Source organism: Carlito syrichta, unplaced genomic scaffold (genome assembly GCF_000164805.1).
Source record: "Carlito syrichta isolate Samal-C Ts95f unplaced genomic scaffold, Tarsius_syrichta-2.0.1 Scaffold299303, whole genome shotgun sequence".
In the NCBI taxonomy this organism is placed as follows: Eukaryota; Metazoa; Chordata; class Mammalia; order Primates; family Tarsiidae; genus Carlito; species Carlito syrichta.
In genome coordinates, this window is record NW_007243399.1 from 89,939 (window position 1) to 106,830 (window position 16,892).

The 16,892-nt window shown below is 47.3% G+C and overlaps 1 protein-coding gene across 1 annotated transcript in view; it reads right to left on the bottom strand.

Annotated features, from left to right (window-relative positions):
- The window catches only part of LOC103256970 (solute carrier family 23 member 1-like), a 58,870-nt gene that overhangs the window by 849 nt on the left and 41,129 nt on the right, over positions 1-16,892 (bottom strand). The window contains exons 7-13 of the mRNA XM_021710734.1: positions 12,344-12,525; positions 11,333-11,453; positions 9,787-9,943; positions 8,817-9,070; positions 1,857-2,021; positions 1,505-1,613; positions 1,313-1,408 (exon numbers count right to left, since the gene is read on the bottom strand). Coding sequence (XP_021566409.1) covers positions 1,313-1,408; positions 1,505-1,613; positions 1,857-2,021; positions 8,817-9,070; positions 9,787-9,943; positions 11,333-11,453; positions 12,344-12,525 — 1,084 coding nt within the window. The remainder of the gene's footprint in view (positions 1-1,312; positions 1,409-1,504; positions 1,614-1,856; positions 2,022-8,816; positions 9,071-9,786; positions 9,944-11,332; positions 11,454-12,343; positions 12,526-16,892) is intronic.

Below are 16,892 nucleotides of genomic sequence, written 5' to 3' on the forward strand. Positions count from 1 at the left end.
CGGTGGCCGGGAGTGGCCACTGCACTCCAGTCTGGGCGACAGAATGAGACTCCAACTCAAAAAAAACAAAAGATGGGCATAGATGGTCTCTTCCAGGAAGCCTTCAGTAATTGAAGTCTCTATGCTCTTCACCTTCAGCCTCCCCAGCACTCACAGACTAATCTGCCCATCACAGCACTTATTAGCCTATACTGTAAGTATCTGTGTTCTTGTCTGTCTCTCCTATCAGCCTGTGGATTTCTGGAAGGCAGGAGCTGTCTTCTTGTAATCTTAGTTCATAGCACCTAGTATATTGGATTTTTATTAAAAATATGGGCCAGGAACGGTGGCTCAAGCCTGTAATCCCAGCACTTTGGGAGGCCAAAGTAAGAGGACTGCCTGAGCCCACGGGTTTGAGAACAGCCTGAGCAATTTGTCGAGATCTCATCTCTACAATAAGTCCAAAAAATTAGCCAGGCATGTTAGCGCACACCTGTAGTTCCTGCTACTTGGAAGGCTGAGGTGGAAGGTCCGCCTGAGCCCAGCAGGTTGACATGGCACTGGGGTGGCTGTGAGCATGCCACTGCAATCCAGCCTGGGCAATGGAGTGGGACTCCAACTCAAAAAAATAAAAATAAAAATGAAAAAATAAAAATATAAAAGAATGAATAAATGCTTGTGTGGTCTTTCTCTCCAGTTAGATTGCAAGCTCTAAGAGAGCCAGGGCTGTCTTTTCTCCACTTGCTTCTGATGTATTTCCCATTTTAGGATCCTGTTATGGGCTGAATTATGCCCCTTCCCCCACCCAAAATTCCTCTTTTGAAGCCCCAACACCCAGTGCCTCCAAATATGACCGTATTAGGAGATAAGGCCTTTAGAAAGGTGATTCATTTACAATGAGACCATTAGGGTGAGCCCTCATCCAACCTAAGTGTCTTCACAAGAAGAGGAGATTAGAACACCAGAGAGATGCAAGGGATATATATACACAAGCAGAGGAGAGGCCATCTGGGACACAGCAAATAGGTGGCCATCCAAAAGCCAAGGAGAGGTGCCTCAGGAGAAGCCAACCTGCCTGCACCTTGACCTTGAACTTCCAGCCTCCAGAAGTGTAAGACAATAGTTTCTGCTGTGTAAGGCCCCCAGGCTGTGGCGTTTCGTTAAGGCAATTCTAGCAAACTTATACGGGCCTTATGTCCCACCCAAACACAGGCCCATTCTGGGTATCCTGTGACCAACCTGACACCGTCATGGAGCCAGGAGAAGTTCTCCAGGTGGCCCAGGTGCTGACCATCCACCCACACTGCCAGCTCACAGGATGAGTGAGCCCTACCAGGAATGGTGTTATCCAAGAGAAAGCCCAGACATCCGCCAACAAACATGCCCGTGGTCAGCAGCACCTGAGTGATCTGGTCCAGCTGGACAATCCCTAGAATGGAGACAGAAGTGACAAGCTCACAGGGACCAGGGGAGCTCCTGGCTCTGCCCCTGGAGTGGCAACAATCTGGAAGGCAGAGACAGTTACCTGTCTGGAGCTTCTCAGGGTTCTTGTTCACCCAGCTTGGGATGGTGAGCCCACCGTAGATGGAGAAGCCAAAGACAAAGAGGTTCCGGGATGAGTTCATGTCCACGTACTGTGGGAGAAAGGCCAAAGGCACAGGGCCATCGCATCTCTACTGCACAGCAGGGCGAGTGCTGTCTCCAGAGGTCCTGACACTTCCAGCTATTCCTTGCTTCCATCTGGGGGCCTGTTGGCTTCTGAGCCTGAGATTCCCTCTTCTCCTCCCCAGCCCCAGCCCTACCCCATTCACCTCAGTCTGGTGGGCCCTCTTGAGAGGAGAGGCAGCTGCTTCTCCCAGGGCGCCTGCTGGCCTCACCTGAAGATTGGAGATCCCCACAGCAGTGATGATGCCGAACATGACCAGGAACATGCCTCCAATCACAGGGTTTGGGATGGTGGCAAATGCAGCCCCAACCTTCCCGAGCACGCCCATCAGGAGCAGCACACAGCCTGCAGCGACAGTCACCATCCTGCTCCCCACCTGCAGCACCCAGGGAGATGGGAACAAGAAGTCCCAGCTAGTCCAGGTGACTGGAGGCCTCTGTCCTGCTCCCAGGGCACTTTGATATCATTGTCAGGTCCTGCAGGGGCAGTGCCACCTGATTTGTCCCCCACCTCTCCACTCTGCTGCTCCCATGCCTGCCTTCAAGTCCTATCTCAAATGCTCCTCCCTTGAGTAGCCTGGACAGCAGGCAAGAAAGCCCAACACTTCAGAGTGGGGCTGGGGAGTTGATCCTAGCTGCACCTCTAACCAGCTGGGTGACTCTGGGCACATGACCTAACCTCTCGGAAAGTCAGCCTCCACACTGCCACATGGAACCTGTAATACCTACAGTAAGTCCCCTACATACAAACAAGTTCTGTTTCAAGAGCCCATTTATACATCCAATCTGTTCATAAGTTCAGCAATGTCAGCCTCAGCACCCAACTAACACAATTAGTTATACAGTACTACACTGAAATAGGCTTATAATACTTTTCACACAAATAACACATTGAAAAACAAACATACAATACTGTTCAGTAACGTACACAAAAGCATAATCACTTGTAGAGGATTCACGCACATGATGATGTACGTCCGACACATGAACTAACTTACATGATTGGACATGCAAACACACAGTCACAACTTTACAGTTCATAACTTGAAGGTTTGTATGTAGGGGACTTACTGTATTTCTCAAGGTCAAATCAGATAATACAGGTGAAGGGACCCATAGCAATAGTAAGCATTAACCATGGTAGGCACTTGAAAAAGAGTAAAGAGTCTTTGCAAGGGACAACTGTATGGTTCTGCCAGCGAGATGCTGCATCTCCGCGTGTGGCTTGTACTGTTGTCTACCAGATCACATGTGCCCCAAGACAGGAGTCTCACTGATTTCATGTTCTGCAGCCACTCCTCACCCAGGGTGTACTGTGGTTAACTTATCCCAAGAGGCCAGGCAGGAAGGAAACCTGGAGCATGCCTTTTTCAAATCTCTCATTTTGCAGAAACCCAAAGAAGAGAGAAGGAGCCTAAAGCCACAGGTGGCCACACTCCCAGGTCTCCTATGTCCAGTCTCACAGTCAATCCCCTGGGGTTTGTAAACAGCACTGTGAGCTCACAAACACATGGATGTTCGGTTCATACCATAACATTTTCAATTTCCTTGTTGCTGTTTTGTAAGTGGAACCTCGAATTTTAGTAAGAGGAGACAGATACCATGTAGGGAAGCTTATAAAGAAAGAAGATAATCTCTAGCAGCAATATGTACTCTGAAGACAGTAACAAAGTCACAGGGTCAGGGTGACTGGGTAGGAAGACAGTCAAGAAAGGTCCGTCCAGGAGGCCAGAGTTCAGCCAAGACCCAAGGGAAAAGAAGAAGTCACAAACATTGAAGGTTTGGTAGAGACGCATTCTAGAGAAGAAACAGCAAATGCACTCTGTGGCGGGAGGAGCCTGGTGGTTGCAAAAAGAACTTCAGTGTGCCCGGGCGCAGTGACACAGAGAGAGGAGTAGAAGACGGAACATCCTGTGAGATCTTGGGGACCATAGAAAGGAGTTGGAATAAAATCCAAAGGCAAGGCATAAGTAAAGCATGGCATGTTCATTCCATGGAATATTACTCAGCCTTAAAAAGGAAAGGAAATCCTGGACACATGCTACAACATGAGTGAGCCATGAAGACATGATGCCAGGTGAAATGAGCCAATCATAAAAGGACAAATACCATTATGATTTCACTTATACCAGGTACCTGGAGTTGTCAAACTTATAGAGACAGAAAGCAAAATAGTGGGTGCCAGGAGCTGGGGAAGGAAGGAAAGGGGAGTTGCTGTTTAATGGGGACAGAGTTTCAGTTTTGCAAGATGAGAGAGTTCAGAAAACACATGGTGCTGATGTGTACACAATAGTGTAAACGTACTTAACACTACAGAACTGTACACTTGGAAATGGTTAAAATGGTGAATTTTGTGTTATATGTATTAAAAATAAAAAAAAAAATCCAAAGACAAGAGAAACCCTCAGTAGGTGGCTTTTAAGCAGAGTGGCAACACAAGTGGTTTACACCTCAAAATTCAGGTCATTATTATCCATCTGTTTTATGATTTAGGACAATGATAGATTTTCTCAATAAGCAAACAGTATGGAATGTTATATGAGAGGGGACCCAAAAAAACTGAATTATTTTTTGGAGGGCATGCCCCTTGTAGTACAGGCTTCCTCTGCTAGGTAAGTGTTCTAGGAACCCATCAGCATCAGTGGACCACCTGGTTCTGTTGTGAGAGGTTGTGTTCAACTTCAGTTAATTTTTTTTTTTTTGAGATTTTTTTCACCGTGTTTGCCCATTTTATGATGGGTGATTTACGAGCACACCTGCCCACATCACACTGAGTGAGCAGCATTTTTTGACCAAAAACAACATGACCCCATGTCCCACCCTCCATATTCACCCAATCTCACCCCAGTAATTGTTTTGTTTGTTTGTTTCCCCAGATTAAAAAAAAAAAAAAGTCCTCAAAGGGAAATGTTTTACCGATGTGGAAGAGGCGAAACAAAAGATGGCAGAAGCACTAAAAGACATCAAAATTGGGGTTCAAAAACTGTTTTGAGCAATGGAAAAGTTGTCTCAATGGGTGTATTGCATCAAACAGAGAGTACTTTGAAAGTGACTGAAGTTTAAATATGTAAGTATAAATACATGGGCCAGGCATGATGGATCAGTCTGTAATCCCAGCACTTTGGGAGACCAAGGCAAGAGGATTGCCTAAGCCTGGGGGTTCAAGACCAGCCTGGGCAACTTGAGCAATTTATCGTCTCTACAATAAACCACGCGCCTGTAATTCCAGCTACTTGGAAGTCTGAGATGGAAGGATTGTCTAAGCCCAGCAGGTCGAGGCTGCAGCAGCCATGAGTATGCCACTGCTCTCTAGCCTGAGTGACAGAGACTCCAACTCAAAAAAAAAAAAAGAATGTACAAATCCTCACAAATAAATTCCAGAATTTTGGGGTCCCCCTTGTAAACCATTTATCTTCCATCTATATGGGGGTTCACTTAGCATATAAAACTAAAATGAATACCCTTCTCCTGGTATTGTACAGCAGTAATTGTTCCTATTCAGAATCTTAAAAGTGGGTTTTCCTAAAATTCATTTCTTTTTTTTTTTGAATTGGAGTCTCACTCCATCGCCCATGCTGGAGTGTAGTGACACACTCACGGCCACCCCAGTGTCAACCTGCTGGGCTCCAGTGATCCTTCCGTCTCAGCCTTCCAAGTAGCCGAAACTACAGGCACGTGCTACCATGCCCAGATAATTTTTTTTTAATTTATTGTAGAGACAAGGTCTCACCAAGCTGCCCGGGCTGGTCTCAAACCTGCAGACTCAGGGAATCCACTTGCCTCAGTCTCCCAAAGTGCTGAGATTGCAGGCTGAGCCACCGAGCCTGGCCCCAGGTTCATTTCTACAGAGGATCAATGTTGCTCTGCAACCTGCAGCTTCAGAACTAACTAAAAAATTATGATCTGATTGGAGTCACTACTAACTACCATCACCTGGTTTTCATAGGGTTTTTTGAGTGGCTAGAAGTTTTGGAATGCCAAGGAAGTACACAGTTCATAGCTGGGGTTTAGGTGACAACTACTACCAGTGAGGAAAAAATGTCCTCTAAATTTTTAGGATAATGTGAACCCTAATGTAAACTATGGACTCTGGGTGATAGCGTTGCATCAGTATAGGTTATCAGCTAAAACAAATGTCCCACTCTGTTGAAGGGTGCTGATCATGGGAGTGGGGGCCATGCAAATGTGGCAGCAACCTGTGTATGAAAAATTTCTTGACCTTTCTCCCAATTCTTCTGTGAACTCAAAACTGCTCTAAAAATGTAGTTTTTAAAAATGACCCCGACCTTGAGACATTAAGTATCATTCTCAAAAGTTAGAGCTGTGCTACAAATGTTCTTGTCTTAAAATCTCATAATGGGCTAGGCTAGGTGGCTTAGCCTGTAATCCCAGCACTTTGGGAGGCCAAGGCAAGTGGATTGCCTGAGCCCACAGGTTCAAGACTCGCCCAGGTAACTTGGCGAGACCTCGTCTCTACAATAAATAAAAAATTAGCCGGAGGTGGTAGTGCACCTGTAGTTCCGGATAGTTGGAAGGCTGAGGCAGAATGACTGCCAGAGCCCAGCAGGTCGAGGCTGTGGTGGTCGGGAATGGCCACTGCACTCCAGTCTGGGCGACAGAGTGAGACTCCAACTCAAAAAAAAAAAAAAAAAATCTCATAATGAGTTTTTTTGTCAATGGATAATTTAGATAGTCGTTGAATCTGTTTCACATCCATGTGTGTCTATTTCCAGACCTTAAAAGGTACCCTTATGTAGCTTCTGTTTTGTGAGATGAAAAAGTTCTGGAGATCTGTAGTACAGCAATGTGAATATACCTAATACTACTGCACTCTACACTTTAAAATGGTTGTAGTGGTAAATTTTATATTATATGTCTCTTTTACCACAGTTAAAATTTTTTAAAGATAATACGATAATGTTAATTGAAGTCCATTAATGCAGGAATAAAGTAGCAAAATCTGCCTTGGCTTATTTTTATCCTTCCAGTCTAAGAGCTTATGTATTTAACTGCATTCATTAGAAATTCTTACCACATCAAAAGAGCCCTTTTGTTTTGCTTACAACCCTAATGATTAACTGTGAGAACAAAGGCAGAACTACAAGCACAATAGATTAATGTGTTTGGTTCAGCCAATGCCCTTTGAATATACACTGATGATCTCATAAAGATGGCACTCATCCGCCACATGCATTTATCATACAACTCTGGCCCTCTTTTGGCCTCAGGACTGGCATCTGGTCTGGGAGCTATGATGCTCTACAGAAGTGACAGGAGATCTCTGACCTCGGCCTAGTTCCCTTCCACACATGGGCAGAACCAAGAAGTGGTCCGAGTTCATCACTGCACAGATGCAGCGTGAAGCAAAACCTTCAAGGGCCACAAGGGGGTAGTGTGAGCTCATAAAGCTAGTGGTCTTTGCCCCCGCCCCCCCATCCCTTTCAGGGTGGATCTATGTTTCCTACTATTGCCTGCCTGTCCATGAACCTTTCTTTCCTGCTCCTCTCCTCTCTCTAAAGAGTCTTAATTTAGAAATGATACATCAAAACATTTTTTGTTTGCTTATTGAGTATAATGTTCTGTTCTGCATGAAACTTGTTCTCTTTCACAGGAAAAAAGTTATCTGCTGCCTTAGACTTAGGTGGCTCCCCTGCTACATTCCAGCTGGGTCAGAGGCCCTCCTGTGGAAAATGTTCCCCTCGTCTGCACTAAAGGCTTTGAGACCTTGGGCAAGTATCACAGAGTCCACAGCACCCCAGAACACAGGATTTGCTGATAGTGATGGCTCAGCTATCTGCTCACAGATTTTCATTCCAGCTGCATGCCAGAGGTTCTGCAGGGGACAGAGGAGGACAGATCTGGTTCTGGGGAGAAGCGAAGCCACCAGGTGTCATATCAGAACCCCTGAGGCAGCCATAAGAAGATGCAAGGTGGGGCCTGTGTATGGGGAAGGATTCGTATTTTTCCAAAGCTCACGTGACTTGTGCTGGGTGCTGCAAGATACACTGAAAAGTGGAAAATGATATTATTCAATATTGTTCTTTCTAAGTCATCTTAGAAGTCCCATACTGAAGAATTCCTGCTGACCTTACAGAGCTTTTCTGTGGAAAATGGGGAGCCATGAAGAGATTTTTTAAGCCGAGACTATCCAGTCAGAATTGAGTTCTAGAAAGATCCTTGGGCAGATTAGCCATAGAGTGTGTGGGACACTGCAGCTTCCAGGCAAGAGCCAATAAAACCAGACCCTGGGAATGGAGAAGAGAGGACAGGAAGAGCGGCAGGAGTGTTGAGGACAGGATCCGCTGGTGAGGGCAGGAGCCCCATGCCAGAGGCTGCAGCTGGCACAGGTGACCCATGAAAACAAGGACTGTCGGGACCAGGTCAGGATGGGGCAAGAGCTGAGGTTCGCAACAACTGCAGAGTGCAAGGTGCCCTTGGGGTGCCTGTGGGGCTGGCCAGGCAGTGAATGTTCAGGTTTGGAGCTCCAACATGACAGGGCAGTGTGGGAGGCAGTGGGCCTCCTCAGAAGGCAAGAACTCTCTTGCAAAGCCATTGATATCTGCCAGCACCGGCACAAAACTTCTGCCTGTAGAACTGCCACAACCAAAGGAGTCAAGTGTAGAAGGCAGAGTCACGGCCCCTCAGAGAGGCTACATCCCACTTCTCCAACCTTGTGGATATGCTACCTTGCATAGCAAAAGGGACTTCACAAAAGTGATGAAGGACCCTGGGCTGCAGAGAGAATCCTGGATTATCCAGGTGGGCCCATCCAATTACATGAATCCTTCTAAGCTGAGAACCCCTCCCGGCCATGGGCAGAGGGAGAAGCAGCTACAGAAGAATAGCCAGAGGGAGGCAGTGTTGCTGATGTTGACAAAGGAGAAGGAAGCCATGAGCTCAGAAGGGACCATGGCAGCCTACAGAAGCTAGAAAGGGCAAGGAAATAGACTCTCCCTTAAGCCTCCAGGAAGAGACACAGATCTGCCAACACCTTGGTGTTGGCCCCAAAAGACCCCCATCTGACTTTTGACCTCCAGATTAGTAAGGTAACAAACTTGGATAGTTTGAAGCCACTAAGTTTGTGATAAATGGTTACAGCAGTGATAGGAACACATGGGGTAGCAGATCCAGGCACCCAGCCTGTGTCTGGGCGCCACCATCAGCCGCCTTACCCTAGTGATGCCCAGAGCCCCGACATTCTCGCTGTAGGAGGTGATGCCGCTTGCTGTCCCCCAGGCTCCTGCCAGCAAGCAGCCAAAGCCCTCGATGCTGATGCCACGGTTGACAGCCTGTTTCGGAGGGGGCGGGGCCCCAACCAGTCGAGCACAGGCATAATAATCGCCTAGCGACTCCAACACCGAGGAGATCACCCCTGCGATGATCCCAAAGACCCCAGCCAGGCTGACGGTAGGGAGGCCCCACTGTCCTGGAATGCAAGGCAGAGGGAGCCATCATTCAGAAGATGAGAAGCTGCTGATGCCCAAATAATTGATCTGCCAGAGGGATCCTGGGTAGTGTGTCTTCCAGCCTCCTAATTGCCCAGGGGTTTTGGTTTGGCTACCCTTCCTCCCTGAGGGTAGATCAGATGCCCAAGACTTGAATTCTCTGTGCACAAAAGGAGTCAGCAATAAGTCCTCTTCCTAGGAGGGCCTCTGAGCTTTTGGGAGCAGAGATTCTTACTCAGGGAAGCCCTAGGTTTGCAGCGCACGAGGCTAGGCTGCCCCTCCCTGAAACCTGGTCACTTGGAACCTGGTCACCTGGAACCGCCTGAATCAGCAACAGTGGGAAAGAAAGATCCGAAGTGGCCCAAGGGATGCCTTTGTGTGAGACCCACTGAGTCCAGAAGGAGACCAAAAGGTCTGGCTGGGCAATGAGGGGCTCTCTCATCTTGCTCCCAGAGAATGGGTTTTGAGCAGCCAGCTCTGGGGCAGGACTGACAGCAGCAGAAGCCTCTGGCCTAGCAACCCCAGGGGATTCTTAGGACCTTCTCTTAGGAGTCTGACATGGACTCCCTGGAGCCCTTCCCATCAGTCCCTCAGAAGAGACCCTTCCCAGCCCTATTGCATTCTCCATCCAAAGCCTCAGCCCTATGGGCAGTCGCAGAAAATGTGTCCCAAGCAAGATGGTCACCCCTTTCATTACCTGGGTAAGGAAAGCGAAACCAAGGGGACTGGCTCAGGACACTCTTTTTGTTGTCGGTGCGGGCCAGGTATCCGTAGGCCATAGGGTCCGTGGGGAGGGCGTTGGTGATGGTCAGCAGGAAGCAGACAAGCCAGGAGAAACAGAGGGCCAGCAGCACCTGTAGGGGAGCACTTCACCAGGTTGCCTGCCCAACCCACCCCACCCCATCCCAGCTTCACCCACCCCACCCGGGGATGGGCAAAACTGGGGCTCAGGAAAGCTTTGAAATGGGGCAGCATGGGTTCCTGACCCTCCAGTGACAACAGCAATCTGGTATGCCAGTGGGTAAATTAGCACATTAAAGGGACAGGCTACAAACAGTGGGGAGACTTTGTGTCACACCAGGACAGAAATGCCCAGTAACTTGGGCACAGCCTGGGTCAGAAGGATAATGATCTGGCCCTCTCTCACTGTTTGCTGACCACATGACCCTGAAGCAGACTCCCTCCATTTCCTCATCTGTGTAACAGAATTATAATCAGTGCTCTGCAGAGCCTGAAAACAGGACTTTTTTTTTTGAGTTGGAGTCTCACCCTGTCACCCAGGTTGGAGTGCAGTGGCACACTCACGGCCATCCCAGCATCTGGCGTCGACCTGCTGGGCTCCAGCAATCCCTCTGCCTCAGTCTTCCATGTAGCCAGAACTACAGGCGTGCATGATCATGCCCAGCTAATTTTTTTATTTTATTTTAGAGACAAGGTCTTGTCAAGTTGCCCAGGCTAGTCTCGAACCAGCAGGCTCAGGCAACCCACTCCCCTCGGCCTCCCAAAGTGCGGGGATTACAGGCTGAGCCACCAAGCCCTGCCTGAAAAAAACAGGACTTCTTAAATGAGGTCTGCAGGCACTTGGCTTTTAACTCCTTGGTGGTGGTGACCCCAGAAATCTGTACTTGAGAACATTCCTAAATGATTCTGAACACACTGAATTTTAGTCATCAGCCTGCAGATGGTTGAAGGAAAAGTGGTGTCATCATATGGGCACATCTTACTTGAGAAGAGGTGTATGGTTAGGTCAAGCCTGAAGCACACATACATTGCTGACCACTACACACACTCGGCAAGATGGAGAGAGCTCACCAGGCTCTGAAAAGGGAGCACCGTCATCCTCATGGGCCATTCGTGTCACCCGTGGGCCACTGAGTAGAGCATCTTGGCTGCACCTCGGCTCCACAGGTCTTTGGTTTTATGTAATTAGATGAGAACCTGACTACCTCTGCCAGCATCTTGCTGCAAGAATGGCTGGAGGACACAGAAAGGCTGTGCCACGCTCATGCCCAAGCAGCAGCCTAGGGCGGGAAGCATCAAGGAATGACCTCACCAACAGCCATGGCTGCTCCCCATGCCGCAGGCCTCATCCCGGCCTCCTTCTCCTGTGGATAAAGGGAGGCCAAGGAGAAGAGTTCCCTTCAGACAGGGAAGCATTTGATCTGGGTATGGCCATGGAGAGGATTCCTGGAACCCTACAAGTGAGTCCACTAAGAATGGAAGAGGGTGGGGCTACTTCTTACAGGGAAGACCTGGAACAAGTAGAATTTGGAAGTGTGGCGCTTCTTCTCTCCTCCATAGGTGGGCACGGGCACTGCAATGTTTTTCAGGTACTGAGAAAACAGCACGATGAGGAACATGGTCCTGAAACAAACAACCACACACAACTTGGCAAGCTGGCACTGGTCGTCAAAGTGTCACGCGAGAATTGGGGGTGACCCAGGAAGCCGAGTTGCCATGCATCTCTGGGATCAGTATTGTTGCTGGGGTTCCCACCCAGGCCCTCGCTGTAGCACAGGTGGAGTCCTGCCATCTCTAAAAAGGGAGCTGTTCTCTTTGGAAACTGCTGTGGCTAAGAGGAATCATGGGCAAGGACACTCCTATTTCTGGGGTGGCCTAAGGGCAGTGCACCACTGGCCACTGGGCAGATCCAGCAAGGAAAACCAGTGTCAAGAGAATCAGGAACATCTTATCTTCCAGCCCCTCCTCTCAGATCGCGGTGGCAGAGTGAATGAGAGAGTCCGGCCTCTTCCCCAGGCCTCCTCAAAGCTCAGTTTCCATGCCTGAAGCCTCTTCCCATGAAGCCTTCCTGGTCCTCCCAGGGGTGTCCTCACCCACGCACAGCTCCCTGTGACTCGCATCATTGTCTCCTGGTATCATAGGCACGCAGATCTAAGATTTGTCTCTCTGTTATACTGTGACATGTTTGGGAGCAGGGTTGCATCTTTGCACCTTCTCAGGTGCCAGGAGTTTACAAACATTTGCTCAACGAGAACCCAGCTGACAGGGGCCAGCAGGATCAACCCTTTGTGAACACTGAGTATCCTTATACAGTCCTTGTAACTGACTGTCTGTGGGTACGAGTAAGATAATAACAATTAGCAGCAAAATGAATTATAAGTAGCAACTGTGATGTTCCTTAAAGTATGATAATGTTTCTGAAAGTCTTTGTAAACGACAGGAGTTGGCCAACATCCAGGTAAGTCATCCACTAAAGAAAACTTACATGGCACTCCCTTCCAGGGAATACTCACATGGCAGAAATCCCCCAATGAATTCCGGCACTGTCACCCACAAGGTTGAAGAGAGGCAGGGCCACCAGGGAGATGGCAGGAGCTATGGTCAAGGGGCCGATGAAGCGCAGGAGAAAGCCAATGAGGCCTGAGAAGCCCACCAGCATCTGGACACAGGAAGCAACCATGATGGCGCCCTGCAACTGAGGGGGAGAGGGGCCAGCATCTCAGAGCTCGAGCAGGACTGTGAATCTCACCCAGCCCAGGCCATCCTAACAGGCCATGATGCCACAGCCCACGGCTAAACCTGGTCACCCTTGGTAGGTTGTCCCAAGGCAGTAAAGGGCAAAGCTGAATCCCAAAGCACAGTTCCTCTCACTCTTTTCTTCGATCTATATGTCGAACTGCTTGGTGGACCTTCTCACTTAATACTAAGCTTTTCAGGAAATAGGCTCCAAAATGACTTATTGATCATAGTCACGATGGTGACTCATAACACAGCACACCCAGCAGTATACTAAACATCTTGCCGCCGTATTTGTCTGGACTCCTACTTTCTATTGCAGGGGCCAGCAAACTTTTTCTGAGAGCAAATATTTTAGGCTTTCTGGCCATACAGGATCTGTTGCAACTTTCCTAGAGAAGATGTGAACACATGAGAGTAGCTTTATTCCAATAAAACTACATTTATAAACACTGACCTCTGAATTTCATATAACTGTGACATGGCATGAAAGACTGTTCTTTTGATTTCTTCTTACCATTTAAAATACAAAACCATGCTGAGCTCTTGGGCTACAGGACAGACCTGGCTCTTGGGCTGTAATTTGCCAACTTCTGATCCACTGGATTGTGTTTGCTTTCTTTGCCCCTTTTTACTTTACTAGTTTGGATGTTATACCATTTATTCTATTCTTTTAGAAGTTACTCTTAATGTTTTTAAATTTTTATTTTATTTTATTTTAGAGTAGTGGGGTACCTGTGAGGATTTACTACATAAGCAAACTGTGTGTAGGTGAGGTCTGGACCTCTAGTGGGCCCTCTCTTCCTAATAGTGAACCTGATACCCAATGTGTTGTTATGTGCTCTTTATCCCTCCTCCTTCCCTCCCTCCCTAGCAGTGTCCAGTATCTGTTGTTACTCTTAACTTTTAAATGGGAATACTTTACTTAACAAAGTCTATGGTTAAATAAAATGTCTAGTCTCCTGTCAAGCAGCACAGTGTCCTTAGAAAACTAACTTCTAGCCGGGCTTGGTGGCTCAGCCTGTAATCCCGCGCTTTGGGAGGCTGAGATGAGTGGATTGCCTGAGCCCGCGGGTTCAAGACCTGCCTGGGCAACTTGGCAAGACCTCATCTCTACAATAAATCAAAAAATTAGCTGGGCGTGGTAGCGCACGCCTGTAGTTCCAGCTACTTGGAAGGCTGAGGCGGAAGGATTGCCAGAGCCCAGCAAGTCGAGGCTGTGGTGTCTGGGAGTGGCCACTGCACTCCAGTCTGGGCGACAGAGTGAGACTCCAACTTAAAAAAAAAAAAAAAAAAGAAAACTAACTTCTACCACAATCCTGCTATTGTTGTCAAATGTTTATTTCCTACTGCCCTTTGTCATTATAGCATTTTTAATATATATTTTCCTGCAATCAATGCTTATTTAGATTTACCTAATGCTATGAAGTAAATGTTTGTGTTCCCTCAAAATTCATATGCTGAAAGTACATGAGCCTTTGGGAAGAAATTAGGTTTAGATGAGGTCATGAGGCTTGTGCCCTTATGAAAGGAGGGAAAGATCTCTCCTCCCTACCCTCCCCCCATGCACCAAGGAAACCTGTGAGAAAATGGCTAGAAGGCAGCCATCTGCAAGCCAGGAAGAGGGCCCTCAGTAGAATCTGACCATGCTGGCGCCCTGATCTCAGATTCCCAATCTCCAGAACTGTAAAGCGCACACACACACACACACACACACACACACACACACACACACACACACACATACACATATTTAAGCCACCTGATCTATGGTTTTTGTTGTTGTTGTTATTTTTTTTTGTTTGTTTTTGTTTTTTGTAGAGACAGTCTCCTATGTTGCCCAGGCTGGTCTCGAACTCCTGGCCTCCATAGTATTTTGTTTTGGCAACCCAAGCTATGACACCTATGGTTTTACCCATACATTCCTCTGTTCACTATAGCTTCTTTTCTACCACTCATTCATTCAAGATTCCATTTTCTTTTTCCTGAAGTTTATCTTTTAGTAATTATTGTTCAGGATCCCAGGTGACCATTAAAACCCAAACTCTCAGTCTTTGGTCTTATATCTGGGTCTGACTCTTTAACCAACCATCATAAGTCCATGATTCTGACTATAAATTCCATCTTTGTTTCCAGAAAGTAGGGTTTTCCCTTGGTTTTGGGCTTAAGTATGCAGAAAAAATATAGTTAATCTAGTATTTTCATGTGTTGGCAATGTGAATAAGGCCTCTGTTAGCTCAAAATACCATGACCCTAGAGGGCAAAGTTTTATTGTTGTTGTTGTTTTCGGTTGGGGTCTCACTCTGTAGCCCAGGCTGGAGTGCAGTCACAATTGACCTAATGTGTTAAACACAGAACTTGCCATCTCTTTTCTTCAAAACATAATCATTGTTCACTTTTCCCTCTCCATTATTTCTTGTATCTCATTGAGTAATAACATTCCTCTTGGTCCTATATTCACATCACTTTCACCTGTGGCTAGTCCTGTGGTGTATGGCTGGCATGCTCACCATCAGTGGTTTCAAGACTTGAGATGTGTCTGAGTAAATATAATTCAGTGAAACATGGAGAAGTTGCTTTCCATCCCAACAGGCTGACTCAGTGAATTAAATCAATCAGTCAATAAAGTAAGTTTGAGATTTGCCAGAACTTTCTCTTATTTACAGCACTGGTGAAAAACACTGATCCAGCAGAGGGAGCTAAAATACTGCAGCCGAGACTCTGTGCCTGTGCCTCCTTGTATTAATGGACACTTGGCGACAGTGTGGGGAACAGTGGTGGCGATGACTGCCAGGGCCCTGTGTTTCTAAGGAGGGGTCAGCAAACTTTTTCTGTAAAAGGCCAGACAGTAAATATTTTAGATTGTGTGGGCCATATGTGGTTTCTGATGCACACTCTTTTTTTAAAAAAACAACTTTTTGAAAATGTATAAACCAGCCGGGCTCGGTGGCTCAGCCTGTAATCCCGCGCCTTTGGGAGGCTGAGGTGAGTGGATTGCCTGAGCCCGCGGGTTCGAGATCCGCCTAGGCAGCGAGACCTCATCTCTACGATAAATCAAAAAATCAGCCGGGCGTGGTAGCGTATGCCTGTAATTCCAGTTATTTGGAAGGCTGAGGCAGAAGGATCACTGGAGCCCAGCAGGTTGAGGCTGCGGTGGCCGGGAGCGGCCACTGCACTCCAGTCTGGGTGACAGAGTGAGACTCCAACTCAAAAAAAAATAGAAAATGTAAAAACCATTCTAAGTTCAAGGGCAGTAAAAAAGAAAAAAAAAAAAAAAACAGGCCACAGACTGGATTTGGTCCAAGAGCCATAGTTTGCAGACACCTGGTTTAGAGGATGCTATATATCACAAGCACAACATGAACAGAAAGTGTATTTTAAACAGATGAATGCCTCTGTCACTCAAGATCCAGTGCTCAGTGCAGGCACAGAATGACCCAAATCTCCAGACATCCACTCTCAGCTCTAATACTGTTCAAACCCCAGGAACATCTCATCTCATCATTATTGCCAGTGTCTTCAAAACACAAGGCAACTGCTTCTGAATGCAATGAACGTTTGTGAGTTGTGCCACTGCAGTGGTAGAGGCAGATGCTGCATTAGAACACGGAAAGGATTGGGTAGCAGAAGGGCTTAGGTAGGAGTAAAGGCAAATTAATGTGTCAGATCTTACTTCTCGGACAGTACAAAGGCAACAGATTCTTGCCTAAGGAATTATGTTTTCAGTAAGGCTGAGTATAGGGAAACCCTGTCCAGTATCTAGCAGAGCAGATGCTTAGTTTTCATTTGAATTTACCAAAGCTGGCTGGGCACGGTGGCTCATGCCTGTAATCCCAGTACTTTGGGAGGCCGAGGTGAGAGGATTGCCTGAGCCCAGGAGTTCAAGACCAGCCTCGACAACTTGGCAAGACCTCATCTATACAGTAAATTAAAAAAAAAATTAGCCGGACGTGGTGGTACGTGCCTGTAGTTCCAGCTACTTGGAAGGCTGAGGCAGAAGGGTCGCTGGAGCCCAGCAGGTAGAGGCTGTGGTGGCCGTTAGTGTGCCACTGCACTCCAGCCTGGGTGACAGAGTGAGACTTCAACTCAAAACAAAAAAAAAGAATCTACCAAAACCAAGAGCAGCCTCCCTGGGAACAGCAAAATATAAAAACAAAAAACCCCACAAACTCACAAACTGCATGTGTGCTGTGGCTCATTCCACGGAGGATTCACAATGAACAGGCTTCTCTGAAGACATGTGTCCTGACTTGGAAAAGGTAGGGCTATTCTGAGGAACTCCAGGGCCCTCTGTCTAATAAGTGAAGGTCTTAGTTATGTCTTGGT